A 22,721-nucleotide genomic window follows, 5' to 3' on the forward strand; every position below is an offset into this window, starting at 1 on the left:
CCTCCATTCTTTTAAACTCCAGCAAGTACAAACCCAGGGCGATCAAATGCTCCTCATATGCTAACCCTTTCATTCCCAGACTAATTCTTGTGAATTCATGCTCTTGTGTACACAGCCTTCATTGCTACACAGCTGCACTAAAGACAGATGGTTAAAAAGTTTATGAAATGTGAAAGATTTTCTTTGTTGGACTGTATTTCATTATACTCTTCAATTAATAAAAATCAATAGTATGTGATTTTTCAATTTTCATTCTGAATATTCATGGTATGGTATGTGCATTACAAAAACAAACATTTAAAGTGCCACGCAGTTTTCAGGCCATGTAAAACCTTCCTGCTCAAGGCAATGATTTGTCTGCACAGCTGTAGAAAAAAATTAGAGGGAACGTTGCTGGCAACCTTCCATTTACATGAATACATCATGAAGGACCCTCACCATCTTGACATTGCCACCATCAGGGAGGAGGTACTACTGCAAAAACAACAAATTTCAGATCAGAATCAGAATCAGAATCAGGTTTATTATCATTCGTAAGGGCCAGTGATGTTGTGGGGGTGGAACTGGACTCTCTCACGGTGGTGTCTGAAAAGAGGATGCTGTCTAAGTTGCATGCCATCTTGGTCAATGTCTCCCATCCACTACATAATGTACTGGTTGGGCACAGGAGTACATTCAGCCAGAGACTCATTCCACCGAGATGCAGCACAGAGCGTCATAGGAAGTCATTCCTGCCTGTGGCCATCAAACTTTATAATTCCTCCCTTGGAGGGTCAGACACCCTGAGCCAATAGGCTGGTCCTGGATTTATTTCATAATTTACGGACATAATTTACATATTACTACTTAACTATTTATGGTTCTATTACTATCTATTATTTATGGTGCAACTGTAAAGAAAACCAATTTCCCCCAGGATCAATAAAGTATGACTATGACTATCACCGGCATGTGATGTGAATTTTATTAACTTAGCAACAGCAGTTCAATGTAATACATAATCTAGCAGAGAAAATAATAATAATAATAGATAGACAAGTAAATCAATTACATATATCGAATAGATTTTAAAAAACATGCAAAAACAGAAATACTGTAATTTAAAAAAAAGTGAGGTAGTGTCCAAAGTTTCAATGTCTATTTCGGAATCAGATGGCAGAGGGGAAGAAGCTGTTCCTGAACCGCTGAGTGTGTGCCTTCAGGCTTCTGCACCTCCTACCTGATGGTAACAGTGAGAAAAGGGCATGCCCTGGGTGCTGGAGGTCCTTAATAATGGATGCTGCCTTTCTGAGACACCACTCCCTGAAGATGTCCTGAGTATTTTGTAGGCTAGTGTCCAAGATGGAGCTGACTAGATTTACAACCTTCTGCAGTTTCTTTCAGTCCTGGGCAGAAGCCCCTCCATACCAGACATTGATGCAACCTGTCAGAATATTCTCCACAGCACAACTATAGAAGTTTTTAAGTGTATTTGCTGACATGCCAAACCTCTTCAAACTCCTAATAAAGAATAGCCGCTGTCTTACCTTCTTTATAACTACATCGATATGTTGGGACCAGGTTAGATTCTCAGAGATTTTGACACCCAGGAACTTGAAGCTGCTCACTCTCTCCACTTCTGATCGCTCTATGAGGATTGGTATGTGTTCCTTCGTCTTACCCTTCCTGAAGTCCACAATCAGCTCTTTCGTCTTACTGATATTGAGTGCCAGGTTGTTGCTGTGACACCATTCCACTAGTTGGCATATCTCACTCCTGAACGCTCTCTCATCACCATCTGAGATTCTACCAACAATGGTTCTATCATCAGCAAATTTATAGATGGTATTTGAGTTTTGTCTAGCCACACAGTCATGTGTACATAGAGAGTAGAGCAGTGGGCTAAGCACACACCCCTGAGGTGCACCAGTGTTGATAGTCAGCGAGGAGGATACGTTATCACCAATCCACACAAATTGTGGCCTTCCGGTTAGGAAGTTGAAGATCCAATTACAAAGGGAAGTACAGAGGCCCAGATTCTGCAACTTCTCGATCAGGATTGTGGGAATGATGGTATTAAATGCTGATCTATAGTCGATAAACAGCATCCTGACATAGGTGTTCGTGTTTCATGACATATATCAGTGATTGCATTCTGAAAAAGATAAAAAGCCAACCTACTTCACTCCTTCTCCTCTCTGTTCGCCAATGACAACCTGCACCACCAGTTTATATCGCTCAAATGCACACTCTGTGGGGAGAGAACACACAGACACAACAGTAAAGATGGGAAATATTGTAACTTCCTGTAAACACGCTTCAGTTATCAGAAATAAAGAGAGCCATGTCCGTGACAGCGGAGAGAATATATAGATCAGGTAGATAATCAGAATGCTTTTCCTAGGATAAAAATATCAAATATAAAAAAGACATGGATTTATGTTGAGAGGGAGAAAGTTTATGGGAATGTTTTCCCCTGGGTAGAAATGAAAAGATTATAAGATTAGCTTTATTTGTTACATGTACATCGAAACATACAGGGAAATGTGTTGTTTGCATCAACAACCAACACAGTCAGAGGATGTGCCGACACGTGTCGCCATGATTCTCACGCCCACATAGCGTGTGCACAACCTACTAACCCTCATGAACTCATATGTTTACACTTCCTCCCTCACTACCATTCAGGGCACTAAACAGTCCTTCCAGGTGAAGCGATACTTCACCTGTGAGCATGAACATCGATTTCTCAAACTTCCAGTAATGCCTCCACACCCCGCCCCCCCCAACCAATTCCCATCCCCTTGTCCCTCAGGAGAATAATCCCAGTAATGAAAGGGTTAATGTAATAGCATTTGCTGGCTCTGGGCCTGTACTCACTGGGGTTTAGAAGACTGCGGGGATGGGGGGGGGGGGGGGAGCTCATTGAAACCTGTTGAATATTGAAAGCAACACACAGGTCCTGCTAAAGGGTTTTGGCCCGAAACGTCAACTGTACTCTTTTCCATTGATGCTGCCTGGCCTGCTGAGTTCCTCCAGCATTTTGTGTGTGTTGCTTGGATTTCCAACATCTGCCCATTTTCTCTTGTTTCCCTCTGCAAAGTATATTAATTAAACTCACATTTTCATTTTCTTTGATCTTCCCTAAATTTTCCCTCCATGTCTTCTCCAAAATATGTTTAGCCACTTCCATCTGTAGATTCTTCACTACATAACCACCAATAATTCATTCAGGACAATATTTCCTTCCTTACACAGAAAAGTCAGTGTATTCTCAGGAATAAAGTGGGAATAAAAGAATCAAAAACAAAATTAGGTTTATTATCACCGGCACGTGTCGTGAAACTTGTGAACTTAGCAGCAGCAGTTCAATGCATTACATAAAATAGAAGAAAAAATCAATAAATTAATTAATTACAGTATACATACAATGAATTAATTAAAAAGTGTAAAAACAGAAATAGTATATATTAAAAAAGTGAGGTAGTGTTCACCGGATCAATGTCCATTTAAGAATTGGATGGCAGAGGGGAAGAAGCTGTTCCTGAATCGCTGAGTGTGTGCCTTCAGACTTCTGTACCTCCTCCCAGAAAAAGGCATGCCCTAGGTGCTAGGGGTCCTTAATAATGAACGCTGCCTTTCTGAGACACCGCTGCTTGAAAGTGTCTTGGGTACTTTGTAGTGAACAAAGTAATGAACAACAGCACCTGCGTCAGCTTTCAGCAGAGGAGGTAGAGCAGAAGAGGCACAGGAACAAAACAAGCGTCTTTCAGTCACATGAGACAATGTGTTAGTTATCTGATAATGCTGAGGAATATACTCAGGCGGCCACTTTATTGGGTACATCTGTACACCTGCTCATTATTGCAAATAGCTAATCAGCCAATCATGTGGCAGGAACTCAATGCATAAAAGCATGCAGACATGGTGTGCAGAGATTCAATTGTTGTTCAAAACCAACATCAGAATTGGGGAACAAATGTGATCTATGTAATTTTGACCTTGGAGTGATTGTTGGTACCAGACGGGGTGGTTTGAGTGTCTCAGAAATTGCTGATCTCCTGGGATTTTCACGCACAACAGTCTCTAGTTTCCAGAGAACGGTGCAAAAAAACAAAAAGTATCCAGTGAGCGGCAATTCTGTGGGTGAAAATGCCTTAATGATAATAATAATAATGGTCAGTGGAGAATAGCCAGACTGGATCAAGCTAACAGGAAGGCAACAGTAGCTCAAATAACTACACATTACAACAGAGGTGTGCAAAAGAGCATCTCTGAACCTTGAAGTGGATGGGCCACAGCAGAAGACCACAAATGTACACCCAGTGGCCACTTTATTAGGTACAGGAGGTACCCAATAAAATGGCTATAATGTTGAATTTGATTAGATACCTAGATTAGATAAGGCCTATGAACCTATTGACTATTGAAAGGCCTAGATACCTATCGAATATTGAAAGGCCTAGACACCTATCGAATAATGAAAAGCCTAGATAGAATGGATGTGGAGATGATGTTTCCAAAATGGGAGAGCCTATGGAATTCATTGCCACAGATTGCTGTGGAGGTCAAGTCATTGGATATATTTAAAGTGGAGGTCGATAGGTTCTTGAATAGTCAGGGTGTTAAAGGTTATGGGGAGAAGGCAGAAGAATGGGTTTGAGGGGGGATTTAAAAAAAATTCAGCCATGTTTGAATAGCGGAGCAGACTCGAATGGCCTGTTTCTGCTCCTATGCCTTAAATTAAGGTCCACCTTTTATTGAATCAGAGCTAATCACACCCATGCCCAGTCTCTTGAGGCATCCAACTAATTAATCCCACTCCTCATACAATTTTCTTTCCATGTCCATATTCAAACATCAACTACAGAGTAGAATGTGGATTATAATGCTACAATCCCACCAGACAGTTTCTAGTTTGTGATGTTGCCTCTTCAGTGTATGCAAGTGGAATAGAAAGATCAGGACGAACGGAGGAGGTCTTACATGGTGAGTGGTAGGGCATCAAGGAGTGTGGTAGAACAGAGGAATCTGGGAGGAAGACAATCCACAGTTCCTTGAACATGGTGTCACCAGTAGGGTCATAAAGAGAGATTTTAGCGCTTTGGCATTCATTAATCAAGGTACAGAATACAGGAGATGGCATATTATATTGAAATTGTATAAGACATTGGTGAGGCCTAATAATATTGTGTCCAGCTTTGGTCAGCTATCTACCAAAGATTGTAAATAAGATTGTGTAACACTTGCTCGCCTAGCGGCTTAATATAGGGGGTGATAACCCCCTGCCCGGCCAAACTTAAGAAATCTCGTTTGGGTGGATGCTGCGTGATGTGTCCCATTACAAATCAGTACCTCAAAATAACAAACAGTACACAATATGTGATTAAACTATTTAGCTTTATAACTCTTACTTTGACTATATGATTAGTAGAGAAACAAAATATAAAAGAAAAAGGGTCCAAATCATAAGATTTAATAATAAACAGTTTGTGCACAAAGTTGGAGCTCATGCAGTTCAGTAGTCCTTCTTCCACCATCAGTCTCCTCCAAATGTCGCCGACCTTTGGACCCCAACTCCGAGTCCACCCCGTCCGGCGGGTCTACCAAATCTCTCCATTCGCATCTTCTCTCTTCATCTCTCTCTCTCTCTCTCTCCCCCCCCCCCGGCAAAAGCCCGCGAAATCAACTGCTTCCAGAATCACAAGACACAGCAACAACCTCTTATTGGTTAACATGCATTCTGTTATCTCCAGCCATAACCCAAACATTGCTGCTACAGAGAAACCGTTACCTCAGCAGTGAACATTACAAAGAAGCCGTTACATTAGCAGTGAAACCTTACAGCACGTTACACTCTCCCCCCCACCAAATTTAGTCATGTCCTCATGACGTTGCGATAATTCGCCAGCCCTTCCTGCAAAACACAAAGCCCAATCCAGGTGCAAAAGGCAGCGACATAGCTCCCCAAAACAGTAGAGATCACGCCCTGTTCCCCAGGCGCTGCAAAGGTCAACCTATCCGGTGGTCTCCTAATTTTCTGAGACCTCCGTACCTCCTCACCTAACTCTTCAGGCTCAGACGCTACTGGGGATACTTCAGATCTACTTAGCGAATCCTCCCTCGATCTATCACTCATGCCTCCTCCTGCAACTCGGAGCCCCCTGTCCCGTGTCCAGGCTCTGCTTCCTCCCCTTCAGGGTCCTGCTGTAACCCAGGCTACCCACAGATAACACCCCCCCCCCCACCACTTCACCTGACTCAGTGGGAGAAGGGCCAGGAGTTTCTTCCTCAATCAATGGGGAGTTAGCGAAAGGCAGCATGTAACACACATCCAGATCATCATCCTCCGAATCAGTATTCCTCTCATGGGTGGGGCCCGGCCCAGCTTTTCCCGCTGTGGGCCCTGCAGTCGCCCCACGTTTTCGCAGAGTCCTCTTACTAGGTGTAGGCTCCAAGTCGGGCTCTGGGTCTATCCAACAGGTAGTTCCGATGAAGAATCTTGACAGGCCCATTCCCCTCCTCTGGTTTCACCCGGAAAACTGGTAGGTTTGGCATCTGATTCTCCACCACATAGGGTGTGACCGCCCAACGGTCAGCCAACTTGTGCTTTCCAGGTAGCCCCAAATTCCTTATGAGGACTCGGTCTCCCAGCAGGATTTGGGAGAACCTCACTTTCTGGTCATAACTCCTCTTATTTCCTCAATTTTGCTTGGCGACCATGGCCCCAGCCAATTCACAAGCCCTTTTCAGCTCTCTCCTCATATCAGACACATACTTCAGATAAGGCTTCAGTGGTAAGTCACCCTTGTCAGTTCCAAAACAAAGGTCAATGGGCAACCTCGCCTCATGCCCAAACATCAGACAATATGGCGAGTACCCAGTAGCTTCATTTCGTGTACAGTTGTAACAGTGAACCAGATGCCCAATATGTTGACTCCACCTGCTCTTCTTGCTAATCTCCAGGGTCCCAAGCATGACTAGCAAGGTCCGATTAAACCTCTCTGGCTGGGGATCACCCTGGGGGGGATGGGGCGTGGTTCTCGACTTCTCGACTCCAAGCATGCCCAGTTACTCATAGATGAGCCTGCTCTCGACGTCCCGTCCCTGGTCACTATGTATCCGCCTGGGAAGGCCATAATAAACAAAATACTTCTCCCATAACACTTTTGCCACCGTAGTTGCCCTCTGGTCCTTGGTAGGAAAAGCCTAAGCATATCTGGTGTAGTGGTCTGTCATGACTAAGACATTAGCCGTGTTGCTGGCATCGGGTTCTATGGACAGGAAATCCACACACACCAGGTCCAGGGACCCTACACTCTGCAAGTGGGACAAAGGAGCTGCCTGCAAGGGCAGTGTCTTCCACCATATGCAGCGAATGCACGACTTGCAGTATTCTTCAACCTCCGACTTCATTCAGGGCCAGTAAAACCGGTCTCTGAGCAATCCATAGGTCTTTTCCACCCTCAAATGTCCAGAATCATCATGAAGTGACTTCAACACCATCCTCCGATACTTCTCGGGCAGAACCAGCTGGCAACACCGGTGTCGTCCAGGGATGACATGACCCGGTATAAGATCTGGTTCTTCAACTCCAACCGAGGCCATTCTTTCAGTAATGGAGGCACTGAAACATGTTTCGTCTTCTCTCGCTCTTCATCCATGTCCAGTACCTCATGCACCCGTCGGGACAGAGCATCCGCATCAATGTTCCGGCTTCCCAGTCAGTACTTCAGGCTGAAATCATAGGCAGACAATGCTGCCAACCACCAATGGCCTGTGGCATCCAGTTTCGCTGAGGTCAGGATATAAGTTAGGGGGCTGTTGTCTGTGTTCACCTCAAACTTGGCTCTGTAGAGGTAGTCACTCATCTTATCCACCACCGCCCATTTCAACGCCAGGAATTCCAACTTGTGCGTGGGATAGTTTCTTTCGGAGGGCGACAAACTCCAGCTGACAAACGCCACAGGCCTCAACCCAGTGCCCTGATCCTGATACAGGACGCCCCCTAAACCCTCTCGGCTGGCATCTGTGTGCAGTACATACGGCAATCGGGATCCGCAAAAGCCAGCACCGGCGCCTGGGTCAGCAACTCCTTCAGCGACTGAAAAGCCTCCTCTCATTTTACATCCCACCTCAGTCCAAAGGGCTCTGACGGGTTTAGATATTCTCCACCCTCCTGCCCTTTCTTCTCCCTCCCTTTCTTCCCCAAGGGAGGGTAACCACGCAGAAGCTGATTCAAGAGGTGACTCACTTTGGCGTAGCTCTTCACAAATCTCCAATAATAACTACAGAACCCAAGGAATAAGCGCAGAGCACTCACAGTCTGTGGCCTTGGCCAAGTGGTCACCGCTTCTATCTTAGCTGTGTCTGTAGCTACTCCATACTGTGAGATTATGTGTCCGACATAGCTAACAGACGTTTTGCAGAACTGGCATTTGTCCAGGGATAGTTTTAACCTTTCAGCTCTCAGGCGGCCGAGCACCTTCAGTAGCCTCGCTTCATGTTCTTCCAAGGTGGATCCAAATACTAGGAGGTCATCCAAATACACCAACACCTCAAGCAAGTTCATATCCCCCACTGTCTTCTCCATGACCCGCTGGAAGGTTGCAGGGGCTCCCGATATGCCCGGAGCATCCTTTCGAACTGGAAGAATCCCAGGGAACATATAAATGCCATCTCCTCTTTGTCGGCCTCACTCATTGGGATCTGGTAATAGCCACTCCTCAAATCCGGCACACCAAACCATCTCACACCACTCAGACAGGCCAGCATTTCTTCGACCCTCGGGACCATATACCGGTCAGGGGTAGTGCACCTGTTCAGAGTCCTATCGTCCACACACATGCGTACCTTCCCGTTCTTCTACTGGGCCACTACTATGGGAGTCACACAGGGGCTTCGGGACTCAGTGATGATCTCAGCTTCCTTCAATTTACACAAATGCTGCCACATGTCTTCCACGTCTGCAGGGGCCAGTCACCGCGACCTCTCTCTAAACGGGATGTCCTCGGTCACCCGGATAGTGTGGCGAGTGCTCTTGGAACAACCCACATGAAACTCGCCAAGGGAAAAGACACCTTCCAATTTCAACATCTTCTCTACCAGCCTCCTTTTCCAACCCGGTGGCACCGGGGAGTCCCCGAAGTTGAATGACTCAGCGGTCAACTTTCCCGCTCTTTTCCAATACTTTCTCCCCGGTGTGCTTCACGAGGGCACTAGTCATTACCATCACCGGGAACAGCTGCGCCAGGGGCATCCCCCACTTGAAGGTGACCTCCCTCTTCATAGTGTTCCTGATGATTACTGCCATCCTGCTCGCCTGTACAACCGAGGGTTTCTGCAATTCAGGCCTCACCAGTAGCCCAGCGGGAAATCCCAACTCCCCCTCGTGGTCTTCCAGAGCGTCCACTAAGAGGGCTTCACCCTCAGGCACTCCAGGAAATTTGGGGGCCCCCATCACTCTATTTCCCGGGCCATACCACCATTGGCTTCGACTGGGTGAACCACACAGTCCCTCGTCCAAATTTGGTATCCAGCCTAATGCTGCCATGCACTTCCTCAAAAGCAGCTCGAAACACAGACAATGTCCCCAAAAAGCTCTCACCCGCCTTCACCTTGTAGGCCCCCATGAGCCTCCTCACAAGAGGGGTGTTGGTCCCCACCAGAATTGAGACACCACCCGTCTCAACAGGATCTGGACAAACCAGCACCACTGTGTCAAGAACCTTAGACACTCCCGCATCGGACTCCGAGAACTCCAACTTCACTGACAAATAACCGTCGTATGGATAATCACCAGCACTGAGACCCCAAATTTCCACTGCATTGAATGGTGTCATGGGTAAATGCTTCAGATACCAGTTGTAAAACGAACGGTACAGTAAAGTGACCTGTGACCCGGTGTCGAGTATGGCTTTAGTGTAAATACCCTCTATCTGTAGCAACACACTGGAGCGTGGTCCCACTAGGCCTTCCGGAATAGGGTCTTTTGCTTTCGGGAGTTCCTTGGTACATTGCTGGGAGTGTGTTCCCCCAGAGACACCAGGCCATCCCCTCACTGGGTCTCCACTAGATTTTCCCAATGACTCTCCCTGCCGAGGAACCGGGGGCTTACTCTCCTTCTGGCATGACACCTGCTGCTAGCAGCCCTCCAAATTGTTCGTCCCCTTGGGGAATCCGCTCCCCCCCCCCATCAGCTCCATCATATTGGGGGGGGGTCACACCCACTGATAACAGCCGACTTACCTCCATTCTGAACTCTGCCGCAATCTCCTCTACCACTCCCTGGGGTAGGCTATCTGTGGTCACTTCACCGCAGGGGACACTACCGAGGACTGTACCCTGCTGACTGAGTCCTCCCATGCCTCCACTGCGTTCTCCTCTTCCCGTACCTCTCTGATCAGCTCAACAAAAGATGGAGGGGGGTGCGTCTTACAAGACTATCGGAGACCCAAAGCAATCTGGTCATGGGACTGGGTGCCCCTGGCTGGTCCATTCTTAGTTGATCCACCTCAGCCGCCTGAATGACCCCTCTGCGCCACAAGCAATTTAGCTGCCTCTCTAGCCAAAAAATAAAAGCAGAAAGCTTCTCCCCCTTCTCCTGATGCACATTTTGAAACCCCACCAGAAGCTCCATTGGTCTTCCAATCAGACCAAAGGTATTGTCCAGTGCTCGCAGATAACTGACAGCTGTCGCTATGGGATAATTTAACCTGACAGTTCTGACAACATCAGTGGCCCACCCATTCAAACTTTCAACCAATCTCTGTTGCTTTTCATCATCCGAGCACTGCCATTCATCTAAAAACTAAGAGGTCCTTTCCACCTACGTCTCACACTCCTCCTCCCCTTTAGGGGTGGGTGTTATTCCAGAGAATAGGCAGAGCCTGCCATAGCTGGGACTTTCAATCTGATTTTTCCATTTATTTGCCAGAGAAGTAAGGGCAGATACTACCTCAAAATTCTCACTCTTCACTGGGGGACATGGACTAATTAGACATTCCAAATCCGACCACTCTTTCCCCTCACTCCTCAGAAATGATAGAACCCTGTTTTTGGGAAATCTCTGCTCCCAGCTACCTCAGCGCTGGTCTGCATTAAAATGAGAGCTGCACCCGCCATTTTATCAAACCTCCGCTCACAATCACAACTTTAACAGTACTTAACAGTGGAATTAACAATTCATCTAGAGAACAAATATCTGCCCCACCGGTTCATTACTCAGGGTAATCACACAGCATCCAACGGAATCAATCCCGAAAGTAGCCCCACAATTGTAACACTTGCTCGCCTAGCAGCTTAATATAGGGGGTGATAACCCCCTGCCCGGCCGAACTTAAGAAATCTCGTTTGGGTGGATGCTGCGCGATGTGTCCCGTTATAAATCAGTACCCCGAAATAACAAACAGTACACAATATGTGATTAAACGATTAAGCTTTATAACTCTTACTTTGACTATATGGTTAGCAGAGAAAAAAAATACAAGGGCCTAAATCATAAGATTTAATAATAAACAGTCTGTGCACAAAGTTGGAGCTCATGCAGTTCAGTAGTCCTTCTCCCACCATCGGTCTCCTCCGAACTGTCTGGTGGCCTACCAAATCTCTCCATTTACGTCTTCTCTCTTCACCTCTCTCTCTCCCTCACAAAAGCCTGTGAAATCAACTGCTTCCAGAATCACAAGACACAGCAACAACCTCTTATTGGCTAACATGCATCCTGTTATCTCCAGCCATAACCCAAACATTGCTGCTACAGAGAAACTGTTACCTCAGCAGTGAACATTACAGAGAAGCCATTACATTAGCAGTGAAACCTTACAGCGCATGACACTTGAAAGAGTGCAGAGAAAATTTACAGGGATGTTGCCAAGACTTGAGTTATAGGGAAAGGTTGAATAGGTTAAGACGTTATTCCCTAGAATGTAGAAGACTGACGGAAGATTTGATAGAGGTATACAAAATTATGTACATGTCATATGACATGGGTGATCATGGTCTTTGACCACGATTATTCTTGACAAATTTTTCTACAGAAGTGGTCCATCATTTCCTTCTTCTGGGCAAGGTCTTTACAAGACAGGTGACCCCAGACATTAATGAATGAATGAATGAATTGACGTTATTTCTTATATCCTTCACATACATGAGGAGTAAAAATCTTTATGTTATGTCTCCGTCTAAATGTGCAGCGTGCAATTATAGTAATTTATAATAATTTATAATAAATAGAACAGTGACGTAACATAAAAATACACTCAAATCAGTATGAGTAAATCAGTCTGATGGCCTGGTGGAAGAAGCTGTCCCAGAGCCCGTTGGTCCTCGTTTTTATGCTGCGGTACCGTTTCCCAGATGGTAGCAGCTGGAATACATTGTGGTTGGGGTGTCCCAGGTTCCTAATGATCCTTCGGGGCCTTTTTTCACGCCAGTCTTTGTAAATGTCCTGAATCATGGGAAATTACAACTACAGATATGCTGGGCTGTCCGCACCACTCTCTGCAGAATCCTGCGATAAAGGGAAGTACAGTTCCCATACCAGGCAGTGATGCAGCCAGTCAGGATGCTCTCAATTGTGCCCCTGTAGAAAGTTCTTAGGATTTGGGGGCCCATACCAAACTTCCTCAACCGCCTGAGGTGAAAGAGGCGCTGTTCTCAATACTCTTCGGAGCTTATCTGCCTGGCATTAGTGGTTATATAACCAGGATTTGTGATAAGTACCAGCTTCTCATACAAGCATCCACCACCTGCTCCCATGGCTTCTCGTGACCCTGATTAGGGGCTAAGCAGGTGCTACAACTTGCTTAAGGGCGACTTGCATGCTGGCAGAGGGAAGGAGTGCCTTACACCTCCTTTGGTATAGACATATGTCCACCCTGCCAGCTATATGAGGGGTTTAGATAGGGTTAATGCAAGCAGGCTTTTCCACTGAGGTTGGGTGAGTCTACAACCAGAGTTCATGGGGTGAGGGTGAAAGGTAAAATATTTAAGGGGAACATGGGAGGGAGCATCTTCACTAAAGCGGAAAACAAAGATGGCCCTGAATGGAATGTTACCTTTCACTTGGACTTTTATCATTTCTGCGATCTTCTGGGTCAGGATGGGAACAGCCTCTGGATCATAAAGCTTGTTGGTTAGCTCCTCCTTCAGCACAGTGTTGATCTTCCCTTTAACAACAGCTGCCTTGAACCTATTGACAACAATGTTGACTATTAGTAAATTCCATCCAATACCTTTTGTGTCCTGGACTGCCTTATTTATACGGGGAAGGTATATCCTTTTCCTGAGTGGCACAGTAGTATCATGATTAGTGTAACACTATTACAGCACCAGTGACCCAGGTTCAATTCCCGCCACTGTCTGCGAGGAGTTTGTACGTTCTTCCCGTGACCGTGGGGTTTTCGGTTTTCTCCCACAGTCCAAAGGTGCACAAGTTAGTAGGTTACATTAGCAGGAAATTGTTGGGCTGGAAGTGCCTGTTAGCTTGCTATACCTCATCATTAATAAAAAAATAAGTTGACTGCAAAAGCATTAAGTATTTTCAGTGTACACAGCATTGGAAGTTGTCCCTATAATCCTCATGTTTCTTCAGAAACTTCTGGGTCCAACAACAATCCATCACCTTCCATAAATACAATCACAGAGGCTATGTTTCATTAGGAGTATGTCAGCAAAGACTCCAGCAAATTTCGATAGAGGTACGAGAGAGAGCATTCGAACTGGTTGCAATGCCATCTGGTACAGGAGAGGCCACTGCACAGAATCGAAAAAGCTGCATTAAGTTGTAAACTCAACCAGCTCTACCACAGGCACTAACTTCACCAGTATTGAGGACAGCTTCAAAAGGAGATACCTCAAAAAGGTGGCATCCATCATTAAGGACATCAATCACTCAGAACCATCAGGGAAGTACAGGAGCCTGAAGAGATACACTCAGTATTTCAGAAACAACTTCTTCCCCTCTGGCATCAGCTTGCTGAACGGACAGTAAACCCATGAACACTATCTCACTATTTTATATTAAACCGGATTCTGATTCTGAAACTGAATCAACAATGGTGACTGCTGGAAAACATTCAAAAGGACAGGAGGTAGCAGTGGGAGTGAAAAAGAGCTTTCAGCTCAAGTGGATGACCCACCATCAGAAATTAAAAATTGTATTTGAAAAGTTTAAAAAAGCAAGCAGAGCTTTGGCAAAGACAACAAAAATCACTTGGAAAATATGGGTGACAAAATATAAGAGAGAAAGAGGAAGGATTTGAATGACTTGATTCTGTTAACCAATCACTACAGTTTAGCAACTTTATGACCACCTTAATCACTTTGCACTAATAGGAACTTAAGAGTCATAGAGGCTTACAGCACAGAAACAGGCCTTTTGCCCCATCTAGTCCATGAAAAACTGTTTATTCTGTCTCATCCCATCAATCGGCAACTAGAACATAGCACTCTATACCCCCTCCCCTCCTTGTACTTATCCAAACATCAGCTCGTTCCACACTCTCACCACCCTCTGAATATTCCCCTTAAATATTTCACATTTCACCCTTAACCTATGACCTCTAGCTCACCCAAGCTCAGTGGAAAAAGCCAGCTTGCATTTATCCTATGTCCCTCATAATTTTGTAAACCTCTATAAAATCTCTCTCATTCTCCTATGCTCTAAGGAATAAACTCCTAATCTATTCAACCTTTCCCTGTAACACAGGTGCTTAAGGCCTGGCAACATTCTTGTAAACTTTCCCTACCCTCTTTCAATCTTATTGACATCTTTCCCACATGTAGGTGACCAAAACTGCACACAGTACTCTAAATTAGGTTTCAGCAAAGCCTTATAGAGCTTCAGCATAACATCCCAAGTCCCGTACTCAATACTTTGATTTATGAAGGCCAATGTGCCCACAGCTCACTTCACCACCCTATCTAACTGGGATGCCACTTCAAGGAATTCTAGATCTGCATTCTCAGATGCCTCTGTTGTACCACACTCCTCATGGCAATCACAGACATCATGACTATGTTCAAGTTCAAATTTATTGTCATCTGACTGTACATATATACAAACAATGTTCCTCCGCACCACGGTGCACCCACACAACATATAGCACACACAGCACATAAATCAAAATAAATGAATAAAATACAATTCAAAATGCAGCACCAGTCAACAGCTCTCTGTCCTAGCGATGGCAGGGTATTCATTAGTCTCACAGCCCGAGGGAAGAAGCTGTTAACCAGTCTCGCAGACCTAGTCCTAATGCTCCTGTACCTCCTTCCTGACAGTAGTAGGTCAAAGCTTTTAGATCTCATACTTATTTAATTACTTGAATTTAAATTCAAACATTTACCCCAAATCAATAGCTCAGACCTCTGGGATCTAGTCTAGACAGTAGGGTGGCACAGTGGTGCAGCAGGCTCACAGCTCTGACGACACAGGCTCAATACCGCCCTCTCCTGTTGTCTGTGTAGAATCTACCCATTGATCAACTCTCATTAATCCCTTTATTTCAACCACACATCAAGTTGTAGAAGAATCAGAATCAGAATCAGGTTTATTATTAACAGCATGTATCATGAAATGTGTTTACTTAGCAGCAGCAGTACAGAATATAGAAGAAAAAATAAATGAAGAAATAAATTACAGTATATGTATATGTAGAATAGGTTAAAAATCGTGCAAGAACAGAAAAACATATTTAAAAAAATGAGGTAGTGCTCATGGGTTCAATTTCCATTAAGGAATCGGATGGCAGAGGGGTAGAAGCTGTTCCTGAATCGCTGAGTGTGTGCCTTCAGGCTTCTGTACCTCCTATCTGATGGTAACAGTAAGAAAAGGGCATGCCCTGGGTGCTGGACGTCCTTAATAAGGGACACTACCTTTCTGAGACACTGCTCCTTGAAGGTGTCCTGGGTACTTTGTAGGCTAGTACCCAAGATAGAACCGACTAAATTTACAACCCTCTGCAGCTTCTTTCACTCTTATGCAGTAGCCCCACTATACCAGACAGTAATGCAGCCTGTCAGAATGCTCTCCACGGTACATCTATAGAACTTTTTGAGTGTTGTTGTTGACATACCAAATCTCTTCAAATTCCTAATAAGATATAGTTGCTGCCTTGCCTTCTTTATAACTACATCGATATGTTGGGACCAGGTTAGGTCCACAGAGATCTTGACACCCAGGAACTTGAAACTGCTCACTCTCTCTACTTCTGATCACATCATGTGGATTGGTATATGTTCCTTCATCTTACCCTTCCTGAAGTCCACAATCAGCTCCTTCATCTTTTTGACGCTGAGTGCCAGGTTGTTGCTGCGACACCACTCCCCTAGTTGGCATATCTCACTCTGTACACTCTCTCATCACCACCTGAGATTCTACCAGCAATGGTTTTATCATCAGCAAATTTATAGATGGTATTTGAGCTATGCAGTCATGGGTATAGAAAGAGTAGAGCAGTGGGCTAAGCACACACCCATGAAGTGTAGCAGTGTTGGTTGTCAGTGAGGAGGATATTATCACCAATCCAAACAGATTGTGGTCTTCCGATTAGGAAGTCGAGAATCCAATTGCTGAGAGAGGTATGGATGTCCAGGTTCTGTAACTTATAGTCAGAATTATGGGAATGATGAGGTCAGATGCTGAGCTATAGTCAATGAACAGCATCCTGACATAGATATTTGTATTGTCCAGGTGGTCTAAGGCCGTGTGAACAGCCACTGAGATTGCATCTGCCGTCAACCTATGGTGGCGATAGTTGTAGAAATACTTCCAAACTTCACTCCCAAATTACCCCTCAACCATCAGGTCCCACACCACCAGGTTCAGGAACAGTTATTACCCCTCAACCATCAGGTCCCACACCACCAGGTTCAGGAACAGATATTACCCCTCAGCCATCAGGTCCCACACCACCAGGTTCAGGAATAGTTATTACCCCTCAATCATTAGGCTCTTGAACCAGAGGGGATAACTTCACTCACCCCAATACTGAACTGTTCCCACAACCTATAAGCTCACTTCCAAGGACTCTTCATCTCATGTTCTTGATATCTAATGTTTATTTATAATTTATGACTTTTTGTTTGTTTTATTTTCTTTTTCGTATTTGTAGTTTGTTGTCCTTTGCACCTTGGTTGTTTGTCCATCTTTGTTGTTGGCAGTTTTTCATTGAGCTTCATTGTATTTACTGTGAATGCCTGCAAGAAAATAAATCTTCTGGTTGTATATGGTGACATACATGTACTTTGATAATAAATTTGCTTTGGACTAGCACAGATAAAACTTTGAAATTTTCAATCAGCAACCAGGCGGCACATAGCGTAGCAGTTAGTGTTACGCAATTACAGTGCCACCGATCCAGGTTCAATTCCCACCGCTGTCCGTAAGGAGTTTGTACGTTCTCCCCATGACCACATGGGTTTCCTCTGGGAGCTCTGGGTTCCTCCTACATTCCAAAGCAATACAGGTTATCGGGTTAATTGGTCACATGGGTGTAAGTGGGTGACGCAGACTCATTGGGACAAAAGGGCCTGTGACCGTGCTGTATATCTAAATAAACATACAAACAAATAAACTTCCTAAATTCTAGGGAACATAAACCTACTTTCTGTTCGCTACCTTGGTAATCTGAAAAGGGATGTTAAAATGTTTAATACAAAAATATTTTTAATGCAGTTCAGGGCTAGGAAAAAACTTGTCGTGAACTCTCTTTTATGCCTGCTCTATGTCCCAGAAGGCTTTACAACAGGTAAAAAGTGCTGGAAGAACTCAGCAGGTCAGGCAGCATCTATGGGGAGAAGGTAAATGTTTTGTTATGTGGCAACAGAGTTTGCAATACATAATAAAATCTGTGAATTACAGTATGTACATATACATAATAGTTAAATTAAATAAGTAGTGCAAAAATGTAGTGAGATAGTGTTCATGGGTTCAATGTCCATTCAGAAATTTGATGGCAGGGAAAAAAGCTGTTCCTCATCATTGAGTGTGCTCCTCCCTGATGGCAGCAGTGAGAAGAGGGCATTTCCTGGGTGATGGGGGTCCTTAATCTGCCTGTCAGGAAGGGCAGGCAGATGATAGGACAAAATTGCAGCCAGCAGGGTGATTATCAGTATATTAGGGATGCAAAACCAAAAATGCTAGCAAATACAGTATTCAAAGAGTTATGTCTCAATGCACTGAGTATAAGAGTTAAGGTGGATGATCTTGTTGCACTATTACAGATTGTCAGGTATGATGTTGTGGCCATCACTGAATGATGGATGAAGGATGGTTGTAGTTGGGAGGTGAATGTCCAAGGTAACACACTGTTATTTTTATTGCCCTCTTTTCTGAATCTCCATTTGTCTTTTTCTTCCATTTTTTGTTGGAATTGTAGTTTGAAGGAAGAGGTTCCCAATCCGAAGCAATCTCCAGTTGTCAGGAGTGGGAAATATAATCTATATTTCCTAATTCTTGCTTTTAACACTCAATATCTTGCTTCCCGTAAAACAATGTTGTGCAATCCAGCATTATCTTTGCCATGGCTTTATAATCCTAACATCCTATACTGTTATGTTCTTACTTTTTAAGTAGACTATTCAAAGGCAACACTGAGAGTCACAAGAAGTCATTCCTGCCGGTGGCCATCGAACTTTACAACTCCTCCCGTGGAGGGTCAGACACCCTGAGCCAATAGGCTGGTCCTGGACTTATTTCCTGGCATAATTTACACATTACTATTTAATTATTTATGGTGCAACTGTAACAAAAAACAATTTCCCTCAGGATCAATAAAGTATGACTATAACTATGATAAGTTTCTCTTTTGTTAGTTCTTATCTCATTCTTTGCTGAGATTGCTTATTCTGATGAGCTTTGAGGCTTTGACTCGAGAGGCTTCGACGAGAAGAGGCGGAGGACAAGCTAGCTTGCAGTTAGTTTTTACAATGTCTCCTGAGACGGTGATGTGCCTCTCATGTGAGATGTGGCAGTCTTGGGGGAACGCCCCTCTCCCGCAGAGTCACATCTGCCAGAAGTGCATACGGCTGGGTAATCTGGAAGACCGTGTAAGGAATCTGGAGCAGCAGCTGGATGACCTTCGACTCATAAGGGAGAATGAGGCAATCATAGATGTGAGCTACAGGGAGGTAGTCACACCTAGGCTGTCGGAAGCAGGTCGTTGGGTGACAGTTAGAGAAGGGAAAGCGAAGGTGAGCACCCCTGCAGCCATTCCCCTGAATAATAAGTTTACCATCCTGGATACTGTTGGCGGGGACGACCGACCAGGTGTGAGCCACGGTGGCAGGGCCTCCGGCACTGAGTCTGACCCTGTGGTGCAGAAGGGTGGGACGGAGAAGAGGAGAGCTGTCGTCATTGGAGACTCTATAGTCAGGGCAGCGGACAGGAGATTTTGTGGACGTGAGAAGGACACCCGCATGATTTGTTGCCTCCCGGGTGCCAGGGTCCGGGATGTCTCTGACCGGGTGCACGACATCCTGGTACGAGAGGGAAAGCAACCAGAAGTCGTGATACATGTTGGGACCAACGACATAGGCAGGAAGAGGGATGAGGTCCTGAAGTGTGAGTTTCGGGAATTAGGCAGAAGGCTGAAGAACAGGACCTCAAGGGTGACGTTCTCAGGATTGCTGCCAGTGCTACGTGACAGTGATGGTAAGAACTGGAGGAGATGGCAGTTGAATGCGTGGCTGAGGAGTTGGTGCAGGGAGCAGGGCTTTAGATTTTTAGATCATTGGGATCTCTTCTGGGGAAGGTGGGACCTGTACAGATTGGATGGGTTGCACCTGAACTCGAGGGGGAGCAATATCCTTGCAGATAGGTTTGCTAGCATGGTTCGGGAGGGTTTAAACTAATTTGCGAGGGAGATGGGACCCAGAGCAATAGAGCAGTGAAAGAAGTGCATGGAGTAAAGCCAGACCTAACATACAGAGAGGCTTTGAGGAAAGAGAAGCAGAATAAATGGTGTAAAGACAGTAAGGTAGAAGGGCTGAAATGTGTGTACCTCAATGCAAGAAGCATCAGGAACAAAGGTGATGAACTGAGAGCTTGGATACATACATGGAATTATGATGTAGTGGCCATTACAGAGACCTGGCTGGTAGCAGGGCAGGAATGGATTCTCAATATTCCTGGATTTCAGTGCTTTAAAAGGGATAGAGAGGGCAGAAAAAGGGGAGGAGGGGTGGCATTACTGGTCAGGGATACTATTACAGCTACAGAAAGGGTGGGTAATGTAGCAGGATCCTCTTTTGAGTCAATATGGATGGAAGTCAGGAACAGGAAGAGAGCAGTTACTCTACTGGGGGTATTCTATAGGCCCCCTGGTAGCAGCAGAGATACAGAGGAGCAGATTGGGAGGCAGATTTTGGAAAGGTGCAAAAATAACAGGGTTGTTATCATGGGTGACTTTAACTTCCCTAATATTGATTGGCACCTGATTAGTTCCAAGGGTTTAGATGGGGCAGAGTTTGTTAAGTGTGTCCAGGATGGATTCCTGTCACAGTATGTGGACAGGCCGACCAGGGGGAATGCCATACTAGATCTAGTACTAGGTAATGAACCGGGTCAGGTCACAGATCTCTCAGTGGGTGAGCATCTGGGGGACAGTGACCACTGCTCCCTGGCCTTTATAATTATCATGGAAAAGCAGAGAATCAAAGAGGACAGGAAAATTTTTAATTAGGGAAAGGCAAATTATGAGGCTATAAGGCTAGAACTGCGGGTGTGAATTGGGATGATGTTTTTGCAGGGAAATGTACTATGGGCATGTGGTCGACGTTTAGAGATCTCTTGCGGGATGTAAGGGATAAATTTGTCCCGGTGAGGAAGATAAAGAATGGTAGGGTGAAGGAACCATGGGTGACAAGTGAGGTGGAAAATCTAGTCAGGTGGAAGAAGGCAGCATACATGAGGTTTAGGAAGCAAGGATCAGATGGGTCTATTGAGGAATATAGGGAAGCAAGAAAGGAGCTTAAGAAGGGGCTGAGAAGAACAAGAAGGGGGCATGAGAAGGCCTTGGCGAGTAGGGTAAAGGAAAACCCCAAGGCATTCTTCAATTATGTGAAGAAAAAAAGGATGACAGGAGTGAAGGTAGGACCGATTAGAGATAAAGGTGGGAAGATGTGCCTGGAGGCTGTGGAAGTGAGCGAGGTCCTCAATGAATACTTCTCTTCGGTATTCACCAATGAAAGGGAACTTGATGATGGTGAGGACAATATGAGTGAGGTTGATGTTCTGGAGCATGTTGATATTAAGGGAGAGGAGGTGTCAGAGTTGTTAAAATACATTAAGACAGATAAGTCCCCGGGGCCTGACGGCATATTCCCCAAACTGCTCCACGAGGCGAGAAAAGAGATTGCTGAGCCTCTGGCTAGGATCTTTATGTCCTCGTTGTCCACAGGAATGGTACCGGAGGATTGGAGGGAGGCGAATGTTGTTCCCTTGTTCAAAAAAGGTAGCAGGGATCATCCGGGTAATTATAGACCAGTGAGCCTTACGTCTGTGGTGGGAAAGCTGTTGGAAAAGATTCTTAGAGATAGAATCTATAGGCATTTAGAGAATCATGGTCTGATCAGGGACAGTCAGCATGGCTTTGTGAAGGGCAGATCGTGTTTAACAAGCCTGATAGAGTTCTTTGAGGAGGTGACCAGGCATATAGATGAGGGTAGTGCAGTGGATGTGATCTATATGGATTTTAGTAAGGCATTTGACAAGGTTCCACACGGTAGGCTTATTCAGAAAGTTAGAAGGCATGGGATCCAGGGAAGTTTGGCCAGGTGGATTCAGAATTGGCTTGCCTGCAGAAGGCAGAGGGTGGTGGTGGAGGGAGTACATTCAGATTGGAGGATTGTGACTAGTGGTGTCCCACAAGGATCTGTTCTGGGACCTCTACTTTTCGTGATTTTTATTAACGACCTGGATGTGGGGGTAGAAGGGTGGGTTGGCAAGTTTGCAGATGACACAAAGGTTGGTGGTGTTGTAGATAGCGTAGAGGATTGTCAAAGATTGCAGAGAGACATTGATAGGATGCAGAAGTGGGTTGGGAAGTGGCAGATGGAGTTCAACCCAGAGAAGTGTGAGGTGGTACATTTTGGTAGGACAAACTCCAAGGCAGAGTACAAAGTAAATGGCAGGATACTTGGTAGTGTGGAGGAGCAGAGGGATCTGGGGGTACATGTCCACAGATCCCTGAAAGTTGCCTCACAGGTGGTTAGGGTAGTTAAGAAAGCTTATGGGGTGTTAGCTTTCATAAGTCGAGGGATAGAGTTTAAGAGTCGCGATGTAATGATGCAGCTCTATAAAACTCTGGTTAGGCCACACTTGGAATACTGTGTCCAGCTCTGGTCATCTCACTATAGGAAGGATGTGGAAGCATTGGAAAGGGTACAGAGGAGATTTACCAGGATGCTGCCTGGATTAGAAAGTATGCATTATGATCAGAGATTAAGGGAGCTAGGGCTTTACTCTTTGGAGAGAAGGAGGATGAGAGGAGACATGATAGAGGTGTACAAGATAATAAGAGGAATAGATAGAGTGGATAGCCAGCACCTCTTCCCCAGGGCACCACTGCTCAATACAAGAGGACATGGCTTTAAGGTAAGGGGTGGGAAGTTCAAGGGGGATATTAGAGGAAGGTTTTTTACTCAGAGAGTGGTTGGTGCGTGGAATGCACTGCCTGAGTCAGTGGTGGAGGCAGATACACTAGTGAAGTTTAAGAGACTACTAGACAGGTATATGG

At 45.2% G+C, this 22,721-nt stretch overlaps 1 protein-coding gene across 2 annotated transcripts in view; it reads right to left on the reverse strand.

Annotated features, from left to right (window-relative positions):
- LOC140195831 (dynein light chain Tctex-type protein 2B-like) overlaps positions 1 to 22,721 on the reverse strand; it is a 67,307-nt gene that overhangs the window by 27,864 nt on the left and 16,722 nt on the right. For both annotated transcript variants that reach the window (XM_072254466.1, XM_072254467.1), the window contains exons 2-3: positions 13,038 to 13,171; positions 2,161 to 2,230 (exon numbers count right to left, since the gene is read on the reverse strand). In XM_072254466.1, the coding sequence (XP_072110567.1) occupies positions 2,161 to 2,230; positions 13,038 to 13,171 (204 nt within the window). The remainder of the gene's footprint in view (positions 1 to 2,160; positions 2,231 to 13,037; positions 13,172 to 22,721) is intronic.

This window comes from Mobula birostris, chromosome 4 (genome assembly GCF_030028105.1).
Source record: "Mobula birostris isolate sMobBir1 chromosome 4, sMobBir1.hap1, whole genome shotgun sequence".
Classification (NCBI taxonomy): Eukaryota; Metazoa; Chordata; class Chondrichthyes; order Myliobatiformes; family Myliobatidae; genus Mobula; species Mobula birostris.